The sequence below is a fragment of the Panthera leo genome, chromosome C2, assembly GCF_018350215.1.
Source record: "Panthera leo isolate Ple1 chromosome C2, P.leo_Ple1_pat1.1, whole genome shotgun sequence".
NCBI classification, from domain to species: domain Eukaryota; kingdom Metazoa; phylum Chordata; class Mammalia; order Carnivora; family Felidae; genus Panthera; species Panthera leo.
Genome location: NC_056687.1, coordinates 124,448,300 through 124,466,301, shown reverse-complemented (window position 1 = coordinate 124,466,301; position 18,002 = coordinate 124,448,300). Strand labels below are relative to the sequence as shown.

Here is an 18,002-nt window from a genome sequence, read left to right as displayed (position 1 = left end):
ATGTGATGTTTACCCATGACAAGCCATTTGTCCACATGCCTCGGTGAGTCATAAACCGCCTGGGGCAGCACCTAGACCAACCAGGGCTCTACCCAGGAGTTGCAACTGCGCCCTTAGCTGACGCCTGCGCGGGACCTCGGAGTCGGAGGGTGCCCACGCCCGCTGGTTGCTCTTCAGAACCCCGCAGGAGCCCCGCCCACGGTCTGACCCCGCCCCCTTCCCTGGGCCCGCCTCTGGGGGCGGAGACGTCGCGAGCCAAGGCTCTGGTTGGGAGTTAAGTGCTGCGGCGCCGCGTATCTGCACATCCCGCGCTCCAGGTGGCGGCAGCGAAGCCCTGGAACTGAGCGCCCAGACCTCACCAGCGAGTCCGAGTCCCTCAGGGCAGGTGCGGCGCGGCGGCCGGGTCCTCGCGCTTGGAGGCCCGATGTGCCCTGGTGTCAGGACGCGTGGACCTGAGCTTGGGTGAAGCTCTGGGAAAGGGTAACACGGTGGCGACGAGATGCAAGCGGAGGAGCCCGGCTCCCCCAGCGCCCCCGGTGCCCAGGGAAGCCAGAGCGCACCCAGCCCCGAGCCGCGCCTGTCCAGCCCGCTGCTGCCTGAGCTGTACACCTTTGTGGCGCGAGTGCTGTTCTACCTGGCGCCGGTCTACCTTGCCGGCTACCTGGGGCTCAGCATAACCTGGCTGCTGCTCGGCGCTCTGCTGTGGATGTGGTGGCGCAGGAACCGTCGCGGGAAGCTCGGGCGTCTTGCGGCCGCATTCGAATTCCTAGACAACGAACGCCAGTTCATTAGCCGCGAACTGCGGGGCCAGCACCTGCCGGCCTGGGTGAGCAGGGTCGAGGGGGGCGGAGGTGGGATGGATGCCTTTGGAGGTTCGGAAGGAACCTACCGTCACCGGGGGAGCTGGGGGCGGCGCTCCACGATCCGAATACCTGGTGCCCCACCAAGCAGGGCGCACAGACCCCTCGCCGCGACGTCCCTCAGCCTCATACCCGCCTCTTGGTCTGGCAGCTCGGGGAGCGGGGAACTTAGGTTTCATTTAAGGGCCCAGAGCCTGGGAGAAAAGTTACGGGCGGGCCACACCCAGGGGAAAAAAAAAAAAAAAAAAAAGGGCGTTTGGTACTTTTCAAAGTTTCTCGGGAGGGAAGCAAAAGGCATTTATTTCTTCCACTCACCTGTTGATTCAAAGAAAGAATGCAAGGCGCAAAACGGATCCGCCAATGCAGCAATGACAGAAACTTCAGCCTAGTTGCCTCCGCAGAGGTCCGGACAGAGGGAGGGGGCGGGCTAGAGATGGGATTGAAGGGTGGGCTGGGAGGCTGGATCACGAGCTTCTCTCCCTGCCTCCGCCTGGTGGGATGCTCAGACCTGCCCGGACACACACACATATTCACACTCCACAACTACACACCCCCCTCCTGGTGTGGAAGGGCCTGTATTAGGGTTTCTCAAACGCTTCTGGTCCTGAGAATCACCTGGCCCACTTAACAAAAACAAGTTCAGAGCCCCACCTGGCAACTCCCAGGTGGGGTTGAGGCACCTGGGTGAATCTTGGGATCCGGTGAGTCTGGGAAATACTGGAAGAAGGGTGTTTGGTCCAAGGCTTGGTCTGCGGCAAACCTACCCCTCTGGGTGCTTCTCTGATTCTTCCAGACACACTCAGGCCCACAGTGGGAGATGTCCAGAGGCCCCCAGGCCCCTCTTTTCCTCTGGCCTGAGGCCCGTATTCTAAAATTCAGTCAGGCCATGACAGTAGCCTCCAAAGTGCTTGTGAGAAGAACCAATTAGAAAGATCTGTTTTATGTTTATCTTTAAAACGAGAGAAATTAAGCCTGACTATATTCGTTTGCTAGGGTTGCTATAACAAAATACCACAAACACAAAAACACAAACCCAGTCACACAAACAATGGAAACTGGTCAAGACCAAATTGTCAGCAGGGTTTGCCTTTTCTGAGGCTTTTCTTTGGCTTGTAGATAGCTGTCTCCATCATGTCTTCGTATGGTCTTCCCTCTGTATATATTTGTGTACAAATTTTCTCTTCGTTTTAAGTTTATTTTGAGAGAGACAGCGTGCATGTGCAAGCTAGCAGGGGAGGGGCAGAGAGAGAGGGAGAGAAAGAATCTTAAGTGCATTCCAAGCTGTCAACACGAGCCTGATGGGGGCTCTAATTCACAAACCGTGAGATCATGACCTGAGCCGAAATCCAGAGTTTCAAGATTCAGACACTTACCCGACTGAGCCACACAGGTGTCCCCAAATTTCCTCTTCCTTTAAGGTTACCAATCACATTGGGTCCACCCTAATGGAACCTAATTTTAACTTAATCACCTATTTAAGGGCCCTCTTTCCAAAAACAGTCACATTCCGGGGTCCTGGTTAGGACTTCACCATGAGTTTGGGGAATATGGTTCAGTTCATAACACTGATATTTAACATATGGATTGACCATACAGTTTTGTAAATTGGTTTACATATATTGAGGGTGAGGGGGCCCAAACCTTCCGCTAAGGGTGCACAATAATCACAATGACAACTTTTCTATGGTAGCAGCCGTGGGAACAGTATTTGTAGCCTGTCTCCCAAACTTGATTATCCTGATTGTTCTTTGGGGGCTTGTGATCCTGAAAGATGTGGACCCAGAAAGCAGGCCTGGGCCTATCCATGCTCCTTGCTTATTGTCGAGGGAGTACTGGATGCCTGCTAGACTTTTGTTGTGACCCCATGGTGGCATCAATCCATGAGGGGGAGCTTGTGAGTCCTCACCAAGAGACGGCCCTTTCTTTCTGCCCCTTCTTGTATTAGGGAGGCCTGTAGACACTTAGTTGTTTGCAAAAGGTAATGTTTCCAAAATTGAGACAAGAATCAGATCCTGTGGGGGCATTGACATGCCCCAACCACCATCACCTGCCCCCCTGCACACGAACACCAGGAGCAACATGAAACTAGCCAACGGGGAGCTCAGCCTGATGGGTGAGACAACACAGGAAGCTACCTCATCTCATAAACCATACCCCAGGACTGACCCGGCTGGGTCTAGGGACACACAGAGGAAGGTGATGGCATCTCTCCTTCCAAGAGGACAGTCTGGGGCAGGAAGTGGATGCATGTAGGTAATTGCCATAGAGGTCTCAGGGAAGCCAGAGATAGTCTGAACAGGGTCCAGTCAAGGGTTGAAAGCATGGAGCAAAGGACATCTGGCTTTGTTTCCATATCAAAATGTCCCCAGACCACAGCCTGTTGTTGCCTTGGCAGAGTCCTGGGAGGAGTCTGGCCTCAGCTTGCAGTCTTCAGACTCTCCTGGCTGGCTTGGCTGGCTAGTTTGGTGAGCCAGGATGTGGATTACATTTTGGACTGAGGCAGTGGTGCTGCAAAGGGGATTCCAGGCTGGGGGAGGCTCTCGAGCACAGCATGGAGGCACAGAATGGCCAGTATATGAGGGAGCACCATATAGTTTGGATTGGTTCAGCTGGAGTGTGTGGTAAGGGTTGATGGACAGGGGCCAAACTGAGGCGGGCTTGGTGGAAGTTGGGCCTGATTCTGAAGGCCACAAGGAGCCTCTGGAAGGCTTTGGAAAGATGCTGTAAAAAGCAGCATGGGGGGTGGGGAGTGAAGCTGGAGAAGAGAGACAAGATGAGAAATTGATTTAAGCCAAGATGGTGGTACTGAGGACTGAGGAGGAGTACAATAGATGTGTAAGAGTGGGACTCTGGGTGCTTGGTGGCCTTAGATTAGTGTGAGGGAGGGATCCAGGAATCTTCCAAGGCGTTTTCTAATCTGGGGAGCTGGGCATCTAGAATGAGAAGCAGGTCTGGGGAGGTTGGTCGTCTGCGTGAACACCTGTGTAGAGCACGCAACTAGATTCAGGTGTGGGCTTTTTGCCCTGCCTCCTCGGGAAGGTTGCCAAATGGGGAGATGATGTGGAAAACCTGGAAGCTACTTGGTTGCATACTCTCTCCCTGTTGTGAGGAATGCATACTGTTGATGAAGACAGAGACATGGCTCTGGGTATGGTGGGGGCAGCATGACCCTTGCCCACGATTTCACAGCACCAGTGTCTTTATCCTTATATATGGACCTTTCAGTGTGCCGTCCTCCCTGTTTTGAGAATTGACTTCTTGCACAGAAGTGGGGTCAATGGCTTATGACCTCCTTTGGTATCAAGAAATATTTTTACAAATTAACACATGGCAAACCAATAGTTGGGGAGAGTTGAAGAAAAGTTTGAGGGTCTTGAAGGGAGAGTGTGGGGAATCCAGCCCACAGGCTGCTTGAGAAAGAGCACCTTGTTCTAATTTGCACCAAGCCCCTGTGAGCAGATAGAGGAGGCCCAGGCCAGGCTGAGCTGGAGCCAGTCTCCCCTGCCGGACCACAGTGGGCATTTTTAGTTCTCAATGGAGCAATGTTCCCTGCCTGTGAGACTCCTCAACACACTGCTCCAAGCTGCTGCCCCCAGGGCATCATAAGAAAGGATCTTAGAGATTCATTTCCTAGCCTGAGCCTCAGCGTCCCCACCTATAAAAGGAGGTTGTTTCTGGTCAAGCTTCATTCACACAGCCCTGCCCTCCCTCTGGGTCCCTTCCAGGGAAGAGAGAGCTGGAATAAAGGATTCTTCTGCTTTGCGAGGGGTCACCAGTGAAGAAGCCGTGGGTCCTCTTGGCTTGTGAACGTGGCCTGGCCACTCGGAAAGAGCAGGCCGAGCTGTCCCCACTTCTCATCCTCTGAACAGAGGAATGGCTGCCCCTCACTGTTCATGTGCGAATGTTTTTTTATATATCTTGCACACAGTTTTTAGATATATTTTTCAAGGAATGAGGAGCATCTTCCATTAGCCCATCTTGCCAGGGCTGGGGACTGTGGACCGGGTAGTGACAAAAGTGGAGTCCTTGCCACTGCAGAGCTGGTGAAACCCCCAGTGGCTGCAGAGGGCAAAGCAAGCAAGGGGAACGGGTAGCACATGGCAGTGAGACTCCATCCCGGGCCCCTGGCTCTTTCTGGGACCTGCTCCTATAGGTCCTTAAGTTCCAGTGACCGCACTCCAGAAGTCATTTCCCTTCTGATCTTCATGCTCTGGGCTCCTCAAGATCCTTTGCAGGGTCCCTTCGATGCTCTGCTCCTCTAGGCCTGGGCCCCTGGTTGAAGCTTGGCCAGCTGCCCTCCTGACCTTGTGCACCAGATTTCTCCTTCAAGGCCCCGTGCCCTTTCAGGATATTCATCAAGCCCTTGACCTGTGCTCAGTAACCTGATAAACCTGACTGGTTTATCAGAGGTGTGTTTTGCCCTATCACAACTGTTCTCTGTGTGGTGTGCTGAGGGAACCTCAGTGAGAGCCTTGCCTGGCCCCAGGTTTGGGGGATGAAGGCCTGAGACTGAGTAGAGTGGGGGAAGAACTATCAGAAAGCCTGGCATTTTGTCTGTCTGGGTCTCCCGTCTAGCCGGACTTGCTCTCTGGCCAGCTGATAGCAATCAGTTGGCAGCTTTGTTAGAGACAATTAACCCTCAGTATCTGCTGGGATGGGGGTGGGGACTGAGGTGATGTGGTGGCTGGTAGGGACCTGGAGTCTGATGCTCATTCACCAGGGGAACTCGAGAAGGTCCCCTGTCTTCCCTGGGTCCCTGGTTCCCCTCTGAAAATGATGAGACTCCAGGAGATGCCCTCTGGAGTCTTTTCAGCTGTAGGAGTCTGTCATCATGAATCAGTCCCAAGTTGGCTTTTCTGTAGTGCCACCCACCCACAGGACCGGGTTCTGCAGTCTTTCTTGCCTACCCATCATCTAACTGGGTGCGCCCTGGGGACATCAGGTGAGGCAAGCACCAGGGAAAACTGTTCACACAAAGCTGTGAGCATTCCAGGGCTCCCGGCAGTGTCCCCAGGATACTGCCCTCCAGGCCTTCCTGTGCATCATTCAGGTTGAAGACCAGGGTTGAGTGCTTTGCTTTCCTGGGGCTGAGTTTGACATTCCTTCTGTGGGTGGAACAGCAGTCTTCCAGAACCCAGGCGCTCTTGGTCTGTCCCATTCTGATACTTTTGTTAATTAGAGGAAGTAAATGCAATGACAGCTCTGAGCTGGGCTGGCCACTCAATTGAGCTCAATTCTTGGAGCCAGTGCTGTGGGATCTGCTTGGAGTTAGGGGACTTACTTGTGGGGTCCCTGCAGTCCCATGAGGTCATGCATATGGCTTGGAGTCAGGCTTGTCCTCAGGAAGGAAGAGGCACAGCATGATTTAGTCATCCCCCTGAGTCTCTGCCCCACATCTTAGTGATGCTTTATGAACTTAGCATGTCTCGGGCCATGGCTGGGCAATTAAAGAGACAGAACGTGGGCGTCTGCCCTCCAGGCCCAGCACAGGGATCTTAGGCATCCGTGTGTTCATTCCTATACTCAGTCAGGAATCATCTATCGAGGGCTTGCAATGTGTCAGGCATGGTGCTGCAGGCTGACTAATGATATGAGTGACACCTGGTCCCCGACCTCAAGGAACCCCTGGTCTAGATGGTGATTCAGACCCGCTAGAACAGGCTTTCCTGATACAGTGTGATCAGTCCTATGAGGTGGCTGCGCAAGGCTCTGAGAAAGCCTGGGGGAGGGGATCTAACCCAGGCTGGAAGTGGCCCACAAAGCAACACTTGGGTGATGCTGGCTGGGGAAAGGGATGGGGACTGTGGGTAGGTATGGTCACTTGAGCTCATAATCTCGTTCTGGGGTGAGAAGATTCTGGGACAGCAACTTGTGATACCTTAACTCACACGAGGCTTCCCGTTGCTTTATGTAGAAGGGGCTGAATTTTTCTGCGACAGAAGTGTCCACAGCAGTCTTGTCTCCCAGCTAAGTACCTGAGGACCTTAGTAATGGGAAGGTCACGTGGTAGACAAGGATCAGGGCCAAGAAGGGGACAGCCATTGCCCTGCTCCTCTGTCGTGGCCCCCTGTCCAGCGTGCAGGAAGTGTGAAGAGCTGCTCACCAGCTTCCATGGGTCTCCTGGCCCTGGCCTGACAGCAGGCTGAGCTGGCACTTGAGTGGGAATGTTCCCAATGACACTGGGGGGCAGCTGGAGGGTGTGGGCTGCAGCCTGAAGGTCACAACCCAGCCACACAGAGGAGACTCGGCCTTGCCTTCCCTTCCTCCTTCCTGACCCTCCTGCCCCTCCCTTCAGTTATTTCCTGGGAGAGTTCCAGGGGTTTTTCATCTCAGGAAACCTAGAGCTTGTAGCCCCAAAGTGTTCACATGTGCCTAAGGAAAGTGATTTCCTTCTTCCTCCTTCTTCACTGCAAATAGTGAAGAGTTAAAAGGTGTTTTCTGTCCCAGTGGGGACTATTAAAGGGGAAGGGGAAAGCCCCATTCTCTTTACCCTGCCTTTCAAGCCAAGGGTATGAGAGGTGACCCCCTCAGGCCACACTGGGAGTCAGGGCCCAGCTCCTGCAAGCCCTCTCTCTCTAGGAGCTCAGGGTGGCCACTCCTGGCCGTGAAACCCCATCGCAGGGTGCCAGGACCTCCAGACACTCCGAGGAAAGAGCCAGGAAAATACAGGATGTTTCAAGACCCCAGAATCACCCACTCCATTCCTTTGCCCATGTCATGTTTACTTTCTTAAGTAATGGTTATAAAAAGTGATTAAAAATCTTTTTTTCTGGTTGTCAAGTGGAAGTATTCCCATCGTAGAATATTTGGAAATGGCCTAAAAGTTTTAGAACCAACAGTCCCTCCACCCAGAGATAACATTATTCTATTTGTGTGTACTTCTTTTGTATAGAAAGTATACAAACATGGTTTCTTAAAAAACTTGCACCCTTTTTTTTCTTTTTTTTTTTTTTTGTTCTTAACATTCTATAACATTCTTCAAAAACATGCTTAAGGATTATGATACCCTTAATGTGAATATACCCTACACTGCTTAAAAGATTGCTCTAGCATTGATTGATTATCTCAGTTATTTCAGGTTTGTCCTACTCATGTGGCTAGCAGAGGTGGGGGTGTTTCCTGTGTCTGTCTGGAATTTCTCCCTCTGACCTGCCAGGGGCTCCCTTGTCCTTTCCTTCAAGTCCAAGCTCAGGCTCCCCAATCTCAGACACTGCTCCTCAGGCCCCCGCAGCACCCGGAACCTGTGTCACCCCACTTCCTTCCTGGACTTGCACCTACCTATTTTTGCATCTGACTTTTCTTCCAGACTGAATGCTCTTCTGAGGCAAGGTGTGTTTCCTGCTCCGATCTGTACCTGCAGTTCCTCAGTTGGTGCCTAGTACATAGTGGGCTCGGTAAAAATCTGTTCCTCACATGCTGCATGAATCTTAGTCTCAAGTTTCACAAGTTCCTTGCTATAGATTCCTACATGTTAAACTGATAGGTCAAGGCTTGGGAACAACTTAAAGATTCTCATTCCCACTTCACTGTGGCCTTAACAGCATCGATACTACATTTTTTACTCTCTCTCTTTTTTTTTTTTTTGTAAGTTTATGTATTGATGATGAGAGAGTTCATGCGCATGTACAAGTAAGGGAGGGGCAGAGAATCCTAAGCAGGCTCCACACTGTCAGCGCAGAGCCCATTGCAGGGCTAGAACTCACAAACGGTGAGATCATGACCTGAGCTGAAGTCGGGCCTTTGAGCCACCCAGGCGCTCCTCCATTTTTTGGTCTTTTAAGGTGTACGTCATTTTATTATGCATTGCAGATAATTGCATTTTTTTTTCTTTTTTTTACAAATTGAAGGTTTGTGGCAACCCTGCATCGAGCAAGTCTATCAGTGCATTTACCCAACAGCACTTGCTGACTTTGTGTCTCTGTGTCACAGTTTGGTAATCCTTGCAGTGTTTCACACTTTGGCACCATTGTTATATTTGGTGATCTGTGATTAGTGATTATGACTTCCTGAAAGCTCAGATGATGGTTAGCATTTTTTAGCAATAAAATATTTTTAATTTGTTTTTAACATTTATTTATTTATTTTTTTTTTTTTTTGAGACAGAGACAGAGCATGAACGGGGGAGGGTCAGAGAGAGGGGGAGACACAGAATCTGAAACAGGCTCCAGGCTCTGAGCAGTCAGCACAGAGCCCGACGCGGGGCTCGAACTCACGGACCGCGAGATCAGGACCTGAGCCGAAGTCGGACGCTTAACCGACTGAGCCACCCAGGCGCCCCATAAAATATTTTTAAATTAATGTATGTACTTTTTTTAAAACATGCTATTGCACACTTAGTAGACTACAGTATAGTGTAAACATAGCTTTCGTATAGGAAACGAAAAAATTCATTTGACTCATTTTATGGTAATATTCACTTCATTGCAATGGCCTAGAACTAAACCTGCAGTATCTCTGAGGCATTGCCTATACTAGTTTGATAAGCAAGAGGATATGTTTGTTAACCTTTGGGCACTGCCAAACCTAACTGTGTGACTGAACTGTCTGGAGACTTAGCATTACACTCAGGCCTCCTTGAAACAAAGACTCTCTAGAGCCCAGGTAGTCCCTCCATGCTCCAAGCCCTTACTCCTCAGCAAATGGTGACAGGTTCTTGGCACCAGTATTCTCATGGCCGGTGACTGCCTTTGGAGTTTTATCTGCTCAGCGTCCCCCCCCCCCCCCTACTGGGTCCAGCTGGCTTGGGCCAGTCTGCAGGCTGGGTGTGTTGTTAAATAGCCTATGGATTTTAGAGCAGCACTAAATGGAACTTCAAGTTGGCAAAATGTTTTTTCCTTTAAAGCACTTTTAGCAGGGTAATTTTAAGCAGAAGAGTGGACAGATTTAAAAGCAATTTTTAAGGTTAAATGTTTACCTCCCAAGAACAGAGAAAAGGGGACGAAGGCTGTTCTTCACCAGAAAACAAGTGAATGAAATGAGGGACCAGTTTCTGGTAGAGGAGGAACCACTGAATAGGCACCACAGAGAAGGAATCTATCTCGAAAGACAGGAGCGTGTGTCTCAGGTCTTTGAGATACAAAGAGGCACAGGAACATACTCTATCTCTGTATGTCTGTGTGTCTCTTTCTCTGTGTCTGTGTGTCTGCACATGGCTGCTCCCATGGGAAGAGCTACCATCCCTGTGACAGGGAGTGAGCCGGGTTCACCTGGTGACACGCAGGCCTTTTAAGTGAAGTCCTCCAGGGGCGCCTGGGTGGCGCAGTCGGTTAAGCGTCCGACTTCAGCCAGGTCACGATCTCGCGGTCCGTGAGTTCGAGCCCCGCGTCAGGCTCTGGGCTGATGGCTCGGAGCCTAGAGCCTGTTTCCGATTCTGTGTCTCCCTCTCTCTCTGCCCCTCCCCCGTTCATGCTCTGTCTCTCTCTGTCCCAAAAATAAATTAAAAAACGTTGAAAAAAAAAAATTTAAGTGAAGCCCTCCAATCTCCCTGCCTCCTGAGAGGGTCTGGTGGCCCAAAGCTGGTGTCCAGGCCTCCTAGTCCATCTGTGGGGCCTGCCTAGGCTCCACGCTGCTGGACACAGCCATCACTCTGGCTCTGTTTCCTCACTGCTGTGGAATCATTTTTCCTCAAGGGTTTAAGAAGTAAAGCACAACCACCTAGAGATGAAGCATTGATGTGTGGCGCCTTTGTGGTGGCCTCTGCTAGCCTGGAATTCTGACTTGAGTTTGCTTTACTGTCTATCTCTTCTCTGAGCTCTCATTACTGCCACTGTCTAAAAAATTGCTGTCATTAAAATATGAGCCCACTGCCTGGGAAGCTTTGGCCCAAGCACACTAACAGCAGCAAGATGTAAGTTAGCACAGGGAGGCTCTCAGTGGGTGCCGAGGCCCCGTCTACTTAAGTTTCTCTGAGGGGCAAAAGCAGGCATCTAAGGTCTTGGTGACTTGACCACGGGCTTGGGCAACTTTAAGAGTTTCCAGGCCTTCTTTGGGTAAGTGCTCACACCTGTGATATAGCAGTCAGGATAGTGTCCATGTTCTAGGGGGATGAACCTTGCTACAGCTCTTTTTTTTTTTTTTTTTTTTTTTTAATGTTCATTTATTTTAGAGAGAGAGAGAGCACGTGAGTGGGGAGGGGACAGAGAGAGAGGGAGACACAGAATCCAAGCAGGCTCCAGGTTCCAAGCTGTCAGTACGGAGCCCAATATGGGGCTCAAACCCACTAACTGTGAGATCATGACCTGAGCCGAAGTCCGATGCTTAACCTACTGAGCCACCCAGACGCCCCACCTTGCTAGAGCTCTTAATTTGTCTCCATATAGAGTAGATTTGCGTTTATTGTCTCCTGATTGTAGACCTGGGCAGCATAGGCATCACAGCCTCACTTCCTTCAATGGGGAGAAACCTGAGGCTGCAGAAAGGGGGTCAGGACCAGACCCTGTTCCTCAGGGCCCCTGGTGGCACGTCCTACCTCTGCTGCTTGGCTATAGAAAGCAGCTACCGGGTGGAAGTGGCTCACCTTTTTAGGGGCCTGAGCAGCGCCCAAAGCCAGGCAGACTCATCATACTGTGTTTTCATCTGCTAGCCCTTGCCTTCCCTTGCTCCTCGTGGCACAAAAGATACTCCCTTTGTAAAAGAATTGAGGTCCATAGGCTGCCGGTAAGAATTTGATGACAAAGTGACAGCTGTGACTTTGGAGTTTAAGAATTTGATGACAGGGGCGCCTGGGTGGCGCAGTCGGTTAAGCGTCCGACTTCAGCCAGGTCACGATCTCGCGGTCCGTGAGTTCGAGCCCCGCTTCAGGCTCTGGGCTGATGGCTCGGAGCCTGGAGCCTGTTTCCGATTCTGTGTCTCCCTCTCTCTCTGCCCCTCCCCCGTTCATGCTCTGTCTCTCTCTGTCCCAAAAATAAATAAAAAACGTTGAAAAAAAAAATTAAAAAAAAAAAAAAAAAAGAATTTGATGACAAAGTGACAGCTGTGACTTTGGAGCCCTTGTCAGGAGCCTCAGGGGGGCGGAGGAGTCACCTTCTCCCAGGGTCTGAGCGGGTCCCCTAGCCTAGGGAGGCCTGTCCACTCATTCTTCAACACGCCCCAGCACTGTGATCAGAATGACCTGGGAGCTTGTTAAAGATACAAGCTGTCGGGTCCCTGCCCCAAGTTTTCAGTTCCCAGAATCGAAATTTCTGAGGGACCTCACTAAGAATCCACGTCTTAACGAGGTCTCCGGGTGGTGGTTTTGTAAGGAAAAGTTTAAGACCGCTGCCCACACCCGCCTGAGTCTAGCCCTTTGCATTGCCAGGAGGCGTGGATGTCTCCCTGCTCTCTGGTCTCAGAGACTCCCAGCCTTGTGAGGTATTGGAACCAAAGTTCCGGTGACTTTAGGACTCAGTCTGAGAGTGGGCCACCAGTCGTCTTTTTCATCTTTCCCTTCCTTTACCTCCTGAGGGAAAGACATGCACAGAGGCTCTGATTGGGTCCCTTTGCCCCGCCTCATTGTGGAGCGCCCTCATTGGACAGCTTCACACAGGCGCCTCACAGGCATTGGGCCCAGCCTATCTAGGGGCGCATCCCTCAGCCAATCAGCAGAGGCCGGGGAAACAACACTCAACTGTGGTCCTCCTTCAGCCTCAGGCGCTTTCACTGTGTTGTCTCTCTTCTCAGTGTTTCCCAAAGTGCAGAGCCGCAGGCACCTGGGGAGCCCGTAGAGAATTTGCTGGGTTTTGGGTCAGACAGAACTGGACGCATAGCCCAGGTGACATTGTTCTTGGCATGTACCTGAGGACAGAGACGTCAGTGTCTGCACCTTCAGGGTCTATACAACTGCCAACAACAGTAACAGCTTCTGGAGCATTTACTCTGAGCCAGGGAAGGTACCGAGCACTTGCATTGTCTCATTTACTCAGGAGCTCTGTGAAATTGGTAGCATGGTACCCATCCTGCGGATGAGAAAACCAAGGCTTACAGAGGTGAAATTTTAAATGCACAAAGACTACTTTGACCCTAAGAAATGCACTTCAAATGCTGACACTTCAGGTGGAGAAGGCAGGAAGAAAAAAGGCTTGAAGGCTGGGCTCAAATTACATGCGGGTGAAATCTGAGTTCTGGTCACCTGGGTGATCTTGGCAGGTACCAACTAGTCTCTGAGCCTCTCCTCATCTGTAAAATGAGGATAATTGTAGCTTTGCTGTACACCTTATGGAGTATTAGGAGGATGAAATGAAAGTGTAGAATGTCCTTTGTAAGCTATAAAGCATGGCCTGCTAATGAAGACTCAGGTCCCATGAGGGCAACCCTCTGCTAAATTAGACTTTCTATAAAAGAGGAAAAGATAATACTATGTAAGGTTTTCTTAAGAGGAGTGAGAGGGGTGGGGTGGACAGGCAGGGACTTTGTGGTGAGACCGACCTGGATCTGTGATTCCGCTCTGGCACTCCGCAGCTGGTGCCTGTAAGTAACCTTTTTGAGCCTTAGTTTCCTTATCTGTAAAATGGAGCTAAAAAGGGACTAAGGTGAGTTTTAAATGACATGAGATCACATGAACTCAAAAAGTTTGAAAATAAGGTGGAAAAAAGATACAACTGGGCAACTTTGAAACAAAAGTAAGCTAGAGTAGCAATTTTCATATCAGATAAAGTAGAATGTAACTCAGATATATCCTAAAGACAAGGATGTTCTGTCATTATAAAAGGAATAGTAATTTTAAAAGATAACAGTCATGGACATATGTATATGCTGCATAATATAAACTTTAAGTAAAAAACCCAACAACTGACAGAACTGCACAGGGAAGAAGATAAAGCAACAGTTGGACTTGGAAACTCTAATACATTCCTCTCTGAAAATGAGAAGTAGGCAAGGAGGAAACAAGGATAAAGAATTTATGAAGGGCACGATATTTTTTTTTTTTTTTACAAAGGACATGATTAATAAGTTGATCATACATGGAACAGCCCTAGCAATTAATCATGCACTAGGCCGCAAAGGAATTATCAATATATTCCAGTGGACTGCCATCCTACAGACTGTGCAGGCCATAAAGAAATGGAATCAGAAAGCAATAAGCAGTGTTAGAAACCTCACATGCCTAAATATTTAAAAATAGTACTTATTGTAAAAAATTATTGTTTAAAACGTCATCATGGAAACGACAAAAAAATGGGAGGTAAATAATGAAAACACTATGCCAAAAATCATAGGGAATTTAAACTTTGAATTTATCACAAACCAAAAACTGAAAATAAATTCAACTCCAAGAACATAAAAGAGCAACAGGTTTAGATCAAAGAAATAGGTAAGGAAATAAAAAACAACGATGAAAGTGAACAAAAATGTTAATATAATGGTAAAGGGGAAAGAAAACTATTAACAACAACTAAAGCTAGTTCTCTGAGAAGATCAATACAATGGGCAAAACCTTTGTCAAGCTAGACCTATTAAAAAATAGAAAAAGATGAAAATAAAATATGGGATAAATGCAGAAATAACTATAGATAAAGCAGATTAAAAGTAATAAAATATTATAAGCCTGGGTGGCTTAGTCCGTTGAGCTTCGGTCTTCAGCTCAGATCATGATTTCACATTTCCTGAGTTCGAGCCCTGCATCAGGCTCCCTTCTGTCAGCGCAGAGCCCATTTAGAATCCTTTGTCCCCTCTCTCTCTCTGCACTTCCTCCACTTGCACTCCTCTCTTTCAAAAATAAACATTTTAAAAATAATAAAATATTATAAGCAAATATATATCAATACCTTTGAAAGCCTATATAAACTATATTTCTAGAAAAATATAAATGCTGAAATTGCCACAATAAGAGATAAGTAGACCTTGAATACACCATTAACCACTAAAAAGAGGAATGGTAATTTCCTACCCCAAAAAGCCTCAGGCCAAGATGGCTTTATAGCTAAGATGCATTAAACTTCATTGACCAGATAATTCCTTTTTTTGTTTTTAATGTTTATTTTTGAGAGAGAGAGAGAGAGAGACAGAGCATGAGCGGGGGAGGGGAAGACAGAGAAGGAGACACAGAATCCGAAGCAGGCTGAGCTGTCAGCAGAGAGCCTGACGCGGGGCTCAAACTCACAGACCAGGAGAACATGACCTGAGCTGAAATTGGACGCTTAACCGACTGAGCCACCCAGGCACCCATTTTTTTTTCTTTTTTCTTTTAAATGAGATAATTCCTATTATTTACAGGTTGTTTCAGAAAATAGGAAGATATGGAAAGGCTGTCCCACTAGTTTTATAATTTATTGTAAGATCTTTGTACCAAAACTGGGTGTGAATTGCACAAGAATGAAAATTGTAGGTATCACTTTGAATCCTAAGTGTATAAAACCTAAATGAGATATCAGGCTACCTAAATGTATTACTTCAAATGGGGCGTTTCCTGAGTACTAGAGATGGCTTTGTTTTATAAAGAAACATCAGTTAAGTTCACCACATTAATGGACAAAGGAAAAAATTACACGATTGTCTCAATATCTATTGTGTTGAATATAGTTCGATACCCATTTATAATGAAAGTCCTTGCAAATTAAGTTATTGAGAAGAGCTTCCTCAACCTGATAGGGGCTGTCCTCTAAAACTCTACAGCAAAAATCACACTTCATGGAAAAACTTCCATTTGAGGCCAGGAACAAGGTAGAGCTGTTCACAATCACTGCTACTGGGCGTGACCAAAAGACAAACTAAGAGAAGGTAAGAAAAAATTGTTACTGGAGTTTATTCATGTGTATAAATAATCTGTGCGAATTCATGAACAGTTAGAACTAGCAACAAATTTCAACAAAGTTGCACAGAAAATGAAATACCATTTTTAATAACTGCAAAACCCACGAAGTAATCTAACAAAAATATATGGGATTTTTATAGGAAAAGGTTTATGATCTCAAATGTGAATGCAACCTAATGTGATTCATAAAGGGAAATATTCTGCTCATGGCTACAAAACTTAATATTGTAAAGCTGTCATTTCTCCTACAAATTTATAAGTTCTGGAATATAACCATCAAAATCCAGGAGGATATTTTGGAGGGAAGATTGGCAAGATTCCAAAATTCATATGGAAGTATAAATAACTCCTATTAGCTAAATCAGTTTGAAAAATAAAAGCTAACAGAGGGAATCACCCAACCCCGGTCATGTTGCAAAGCTAGAGTGATTAGCACAGTGTGAGACTGGCAAGGAACAGGCAATCAGACCACAGAGTTCAATGCCAAGTTCAGAAACACACCAGAGTACACAGCAGAAGCTGACATATGAGGGAAGTCACTTCACAAGTCAGGAGGAAAGATAGACTTTTTTTTTGGTATGTGATACTAGAAAATTGCTGCCTTAGAGTATGGAAAGAAATGAAAGTAGAGGCCTATCTCATCCGCTATAAAAAATTTCAGACAGATTGAAGACCTAAGTGGAAAAGCTAAAATATAAAGCCAATAGATGCAATAACATGCAATAACTTTGAGAATTTGGAGTAGGGGAAAAAAAAGGCCAACTATAATGGAAATATGACTAATTTGTCTCCATCAAACTGAGGGAACATTGGGTCTGAGTAATTGCTTCCTAAATGTCCATCACTCTGATGTCATCCTCTGGTCCAGGACTTACTCTAGGGCCATCACAGAGAAGGTGGCCTGGCTCTTGAATCAGCTCACTGGCGAGTCACGATAGGTGCCAAGATTTAGGCCGAGGGAGAGCCAGCAGGGTGCCTAAGGCAGAGTAGAGACTTGATGGTCTCTTCCTTTCCTGGCCTGAATTGCTACTCTTGTCAGGGCATTCAGACTCACTTTCTAGGGGAATCTCTTAGCAGGGAGCCTCAACACAAGTGCAGCTGGCCAAGAGACCATGAAAACAGTGTGGGCCCTGGACATCCCGCTATTGTCTGCATTGTCAGGGTGAGTGTGGGCCCCTCTAAAGGAAGGGGCGGGCTGGTCATTGATGCCAATCCTGATGGAACTCCAGAATCCTGCCAGGAGCTTGTTAAAAATAAATTGCCAGGCCCCACCCTGAAACACTGTGAGTCAGTAGGTGTGAGGCAGCTCAGGAATCTTCGTTCAGCCGGCTCCCAAGTGTGACCAGGGTTAGACCTGCCAAGCTGGATCACTTTTCCAGGGTGCAGGAGATCAGAACCCAGTTCCCAGGGTACAGAACCTCCTCTGGGTCCTCCCCTGGAGAGTCAGGGGGTCGGTGGAAGGGGTGTGCACATAAGATGTGCCCCGGGGTAGGTTGGGAGTGCAGGGGGCAGGATGGACGGAGGAGAGGGAAGGGTCCAGCCAGCAGGCTTGAGCAGCAGAGGGACAAAGGTGCCAGTGAAAGCCCAGCTGTAACCCGCTTTTCTCCTTTGTGGGGGTCCCACTCCCCACACCTCGATATTGATCTTGTACTTGGAATGATCTGTTTATTGTCTGCTTCCTTTGCCAGCCTAGGAGCTATTTGAGGGCAAGAAACTTGCATACATTTATGCATTCATTCATTCCACAAATATTTATTAAGATATTCATGTGTCAGGGACAGGCACTAATAGGGAACACGGCCGAGTCGGCCCACGAGAGCTTCCAGTCTAGTAAGGAGGCAGGCAGACAAGCAGGTCTATGAAGGTGTGTTAAGTGTCTCAAAGGAGAACCAGCAGACACATAATAGGGACACCTGTCTCTGACTTGAGAGATCAGGAAAGGCTGCCTGGAAGAAATAAAGTCAAAGATAGTAATGAGTGGAGCAACCAAAGAGCAGTGGGGATGTCTGTTTCAGCCCCACGTGCAGGAGCTTTTTCTTTAGTGTGCTTTAGTGGGCAGTGTGATAGGGAGCAATGAAAGGGTCTCACCCTCCATTTGCCTGCTACCAGCTTAGGACCTGACCCAGGGCAGCAGCAGGGAATGGGTGGTGAGTAGGCTGCTTCTCCCCAGCTGAAATGGATGGGCTGACCCTAATTCCTGCCTACTTCCCTCAAGATTCCTTTCTCACCATTCCCTTCTGTTCCTGTGGACTGAGTCAGCCTCCCCCTGCCCTCCCCCTGGGAACCAGGCTGTGATTTTCCTTTAGCACCTGAGACTGTTAGATGCTTCTCCAATTTAATACGGATCACTGCCCAGGGCTGGGGAACTGGGGCTGGGAGAATGGCTCAATGTTCCAGGAGTCTCAGAAGCGCCG

At 48.5% G+C, this 18,002-nt stretch overlaps 1 protein-coding gene across 1 annotated transcript in view; it reads left to right on the top strand.

Annotated features, from left to right (window-relative positions):
* Positions 1-340: 340 nt before the first annotated feature.
* Positions 341-18,002, top strand: part of ESYT3 (extended synaptotagmin 3) — a 49,960-nt gene continuing 32,298 nt past the window's right edge. Inside the window, exon 1 of the mRNA XM_042903205.1 lies at positions 341-826. Within this exon, the coding sequence (XP_042759139.1) occupies positions 500-826 (327 nt within the window). The 5' untranslated portion in view covers positions 341-499. The remainder of the gene's footprint in view (positions 827-18,002) is intronic.